The sequence below is a fragment of the Chaetura pelagica genome, unplaced genomic scaffold, assembly GCF_000747805.2.
Source record: "Chaetura pelagica isolate M959 unplaced genomic scaffold, ChaPel_1.0 scaffold103, whole genome shotgun sequence".
Classification (NCBI taxonomy): domain Eukaryota; kingdom Metazoa; phylum Chordata; class Aves; order Apodiformes; family Apodidae; genus Chaetura; species Chaetura pelagica.
Genome location: NW_009953004.1, coordinates 1,214,595 through 1,219,242, shown reverse-complemented (window position 1 = coordinate 1,219,242; position 4,648 = coordinate 1,214,595). Strand labels below are relative to the sequence as shown.

The 4,648-nt window shown below is 38.3% G+C and overlaps 1 protein-coding gene across 1 annotated transcript in view; it reads left to right on the top strand.

Annotated features, from left to right (window-relative positions):
- Positions 1-522, top strand: part of APOOL (apolipoprotein O-like) — a 25,245-nt gene extending 24,723 nt beyond the window's left edge. Inside the window, exon 11 of the mRNA XM_009996605.1 lies at positions 322-522. Coding sequence (XP_009994907.1) covers positions 322-419 — 98 coding nt within the window. The 3' untranslated portion in view covers positions 420-522. The remainder of the gene's footprint in view (positions 1-321) is intronic.
- Positions 523-4,648: the final 4,126 nt, after the last annotated feature.

Below are 4,648 nucleotides of genomic sequence, written 5' to 3'. Positions count from 1 at the left end.
CAGACAGCACAGCTCCTGTGAGGGAAGAAAGACTGGAGATTTCTGTCCACTTTCCAAAGTATTTCTGTCCACTTTCCCCTCCTGTAGGGTAAAGCATCACTATTTGTTCTCTGCCCCTGCTGTGTTCAGGAACTAGTCTTAGGGACAGTAGGAGGAAGACCTGCTCTTCATCCACTACTAATAACTACAACATGGCTTCAGCAACCTTGCACAGGTTTAACCACACTATGCATATTCCCATCTTTTCTAAGTGTTTGGCAATTTTCCTACAGCTCAACTCTATGTATATTTTTAATTACATTTCTTTAATATCTCTCACAGGAACAGTGAAGACAACAAAATTTAAACCTGATCCAAAACTTATGGACCACGGTCAGTCCAGCCCAGAAGATGTGGATATGTACAGTACTAGAAGCTGAGACAAATCTGCTCACAAATCTCTGCAGAGAGTTGCAGATAAGGGGGAGGGAAGAAGGGAAGGAATAATCCTTGCAATACATACACTGTGAGGTATAATTTAATCAGGTATTTTCTTATATCCCAATCTGTATTGTTGGCTTAGATTATTGTGTTCAATGAATATTCTGTTTCTCACTATGTATAAGCAGTGAGAATTCAGTGTTGTGAGACACTGAGAAAATGATACTTGTCAGTGTCTTCTCACAATGAGGTTTCTCTGTGCCAAGCTTCTTAATAAATGTCACTTCACACAGGATATTTTAAAATGTAAACATATCTCTGTACTTTGGCTCAGATGTTCATTGATCTGAAAGAAGAACATGGTGGATGGGGGTTGCAGAGGCTCCTTTGTCTTTTTTCTCTCAGCTCTGGAAAGAAGTGCAGCTTCTTGTTGGTCTGAGTACCATTAAAAGGGTGGTTGTTGTGTCTTATAAATAGTATTATCTTTAATGCTTGTATAAAGAACTCATCTTTTTTGCATTGCCAAATCATTTTTTGTTGTTTGCTTCTCTCACAAAGGTGAATGGAAACAAATTCTTGTCCTGTGTGCTTGTGTATTTAAATGTCACTCAAGTTGGGAAAAAACACAGCTAATCTCTAAAACATCCTTTATAGACTATGCATTAGTTTTCCCCTACTTCTAATACTTTTTAAGAACTGTATGCAAATCGCTTAATCCAGGAAACTGATACTGTTGGAATTTACATAGACTGCATCAGCAGTGTTCAGGAAGTGGGAAACTTGTAGTTTAAAGGTTTAAAGTGCTGACAAATACTAAAAATTCAGCAGTAATAGGCAGCCAGCTTTTCCTCCCAGAAGGTTGTATGCAATACCCATTGGTCTGAGCAGGATTTCTGTGAAATTCTCTTTTTCTATAAGAATGAAATCAGAAATTGATTGTTTCCTGAGATGGGACTTTCAAACACTGCTTTTATCATTGTGTACATCACTCCTCTTCATCCTCTATTTCTCTTCAAAACACTCTTACAAGGGTTGGAATAGATCCGATGGGCTTCCTTGAGCCAAGTGCAGCTGATGATCAGTACACAGTGCTAATCAGCCCCTTTCTCATGTCTGTATCTTCTGTAACCCTTCCCTAATGTATCAATTACAAAAGGACCCAATGCTGGTACTTTCTCCTTTGATCTGTTGAACTCTCTTACCTTTCAATTAATGAAAATAGGTGCTTTGTTGGAAAGCTAGGGGAGGGAAGCAAGAACAAACTATAGAGATAGTTTGGTTGGAAGACTTAGACCTGGTCAGAAATGCTGCTTCATATGAACTTCTCAGCACTGGGATACAAAAGGATTTTTGCTTCCCTTCCTTAGAAAAGATTTCTTAATCTGATTCCTTCTTCTAAGGCTGCTAATGCAAAGGAAGATGCCTAGTGGAGTACAGGCAAGCAGTGTTCCTAGTGTCACTGCAGGACTAGCAGGAGGTGTGAGGAGATACTGCACAAGGGAATGTACAGAAGGCAGAATGGATGCATGAGCAAGACAGCAAGTAAGGCTTTCATGGTGGTTCAGAAACAGAACTATTGATATTTTGGAATCTGAGTTTCGGGTGAAGTGGTGGACTTCGTTATACCGAGTCCAGAGGAAGGTGAATCAGTAAATGTGAAGTTTAAAGAAGGATTCTGTTAGTTGAGCTTGCCTGGGACAGCTGACTTAGAATGTAATGTGTTTGTTTCTTTAATGATCTCTTAAGGCCCAGGAAGCTGTCAGAATTCAGGCAGCAATCAGAGGTTGATAATCATCACACAGCTCCTGGACAAGACACATTTAGTGTTCCAGCACAGAGAGGAGTAGAAAATTAAATGGCTGGGCTTCATATACCATTTCCAGGGAAACAGATGAGGCCAAAAGGCAGGAAGTGAAAATGGTGAAGAAATTATAATTTTCAAGTGCAAGACTGGATGGCAGAAAACATATGATCTATCTCCCTTTGATCAGATTCTGGATAAAAACATAAAGGAAAACCCATCTGCTCAACTCTGAGATTCTAAGTTCTAGTTTATGTCCTTGACTGATACCACCACAACAAGCCATCAAGAGAGATAAGATGATGCAGGTTTGTGTGGATTTTATAGGGGTTTATTGTGGTGACATTTTTCAGTACATACTGAAGAACTACATAGAGGATTAGTCTTCTGGGAGCAGGGAGAGAAGCTCCCTTGGGGAGCTGGTAAGGAACAAACCTATCTGCCTTTTCCAGGCAAGGGAGGGCCTTAAAGATTGCCAGTGCTGACAGATGATCTGGTCCTTCCCATACTTAAAGAGCAGTGCCACTCAGATGTCATGATATAAATTGAAGTGTCTGGTCTGTAAAAGGTCCACTGGACTCCTTGGTGATGAGGCAGTCAAGAATTAGTTCATGCAAGCATTTGTATGAAAACTCCTAATTTTACCAGAAGTTTGATGCTGTAAAGGGACATGATACACAAAGCTGTCCCTAGGCTGTATTTCAGTCTCAAATTACTCCTTAGGGAGTAAAACTGTAATAAAACTATGTCAGAGTTAAATTGTCATTCAGACATATGTTAGATGCATTTTCTGGGACATAAAATTATTTTGCCTGCCCCCTTTGATGAGTGAGCAGTTCTGAAGCTCATAAAATGGTGTCCCTGTGCTGTGTTATTTCTTCTTGGTGGACAAAAGGGGTGAGCCAGCACAGGTTTAGCTTCTTCATCAGCTGGGATTTCTCTTTCTCTATAAGACAAGGTAATTCTTTTTTGTCTTCTACCAACAGTTTTTGTTTAATATACCCATACAGTTGAAAAGCTGGGACTAAAATTGGAGGCTTGGGTTTTGGCACGGAAACAGATGCAGCCAAACAAAATGGGACAAAATTAGTATAAGTTTTGTATCCTGTCCAGGTGTGTTCTCTGCTTTCAGAAAGACTGTAATCTCTCAGTTGGTATTTCTCTGTCCTGGAGCATAGATTTATAAGGAGTAAGAAATAATTTTTTAGTAAAACCTTGAGTATGCTGTAACAGTTCTTTGTTAACATGAATTTCTGTTGGAGTCAGTCAGTGTCCCATCCACCCTTGTGAGACACGTGATGGGAGACATTTCTAGAGGTACCAAAAAGATGCAGGTCATAGAGAGAAGTTTGGAGTGTTCATGCTGAAATGAAGGCAGCCCAAATCAGATCGCTCATGCACAAATACTGGAATGGTGGCTGTGAATCTTGATTACTCAGCTGCCATTTTGTGAAGTGGCCCTCTCCAGTTCAGGCATCAGAACCTCCAGGTTTCAGATGATACTCTGTAGGTGGCTTGTTCCAGTTAACTACAAGGACCTGTACCCACATCTCTGAATTCATGGTTTATAGTGAAGGTGCTGTGCCATGACTTTTAAAAAGCAAATTCAGATCTTCATTATGGCATGTTGTGAGACCTCGTTTTACATATATGTGCCTGACTTTTATCTCTTGGAAGATTTCAGACCCAGTATGCAAATGTGTTGAACAATGAGAAATTACCATAAATACACAGAAAAGTAGCATTGCAAGACATGTTTTGATTCATGTATAGTGAAACACTTTAAAATGCCTCTCAAATGTATCATTAATAGTGACTTAAAGCTTATTTCATGCTGCAGTAATACAAATAATGCAAAAAAAAAAAGAAGAAAGAATGTATACTGTAATTTTTATATTATGTAAGTTAAATATTTGTGAAAAACCCGATGTCTTAAAGAACTGACTCACATGATTATATTTTATAATATAGAAATAGTTTTTATTTAATGCATGTTTTGTTATTGATGATGGATTGCATTCAATAGAGAGATTTGGAACTTGTTGATATTCATTTTTTATTTACATAAAACTGATTGTGATACTTTATTTTGTTATATTGTTGTGAAGCACCTGAAAATAAAGGGTGATAAGATACTTTTTAAAAATTAAGTTTAACTTTTGTATGTTTTCTTATCTGTAGGGCAAATGGTCAACTCTTGTTTCTTTAAAGTACACTTTAAAAGTTACTTGGTAAACATGACTGAGTCATGCCTGTTTCACCAACACTGGGAAAAAAAACTTCACCCCTGAAGAACTGAAACATACATTCCTGGAAGAAATCATTGAAGTAATAATGCTCAGGATTCTTAAATTTGGAGAAGTGCTTCTGTTTTCCTGGTCATTTATTGGAAAGAATGTTGTAGCACAGAGCTTGGGAAGAAAAGAA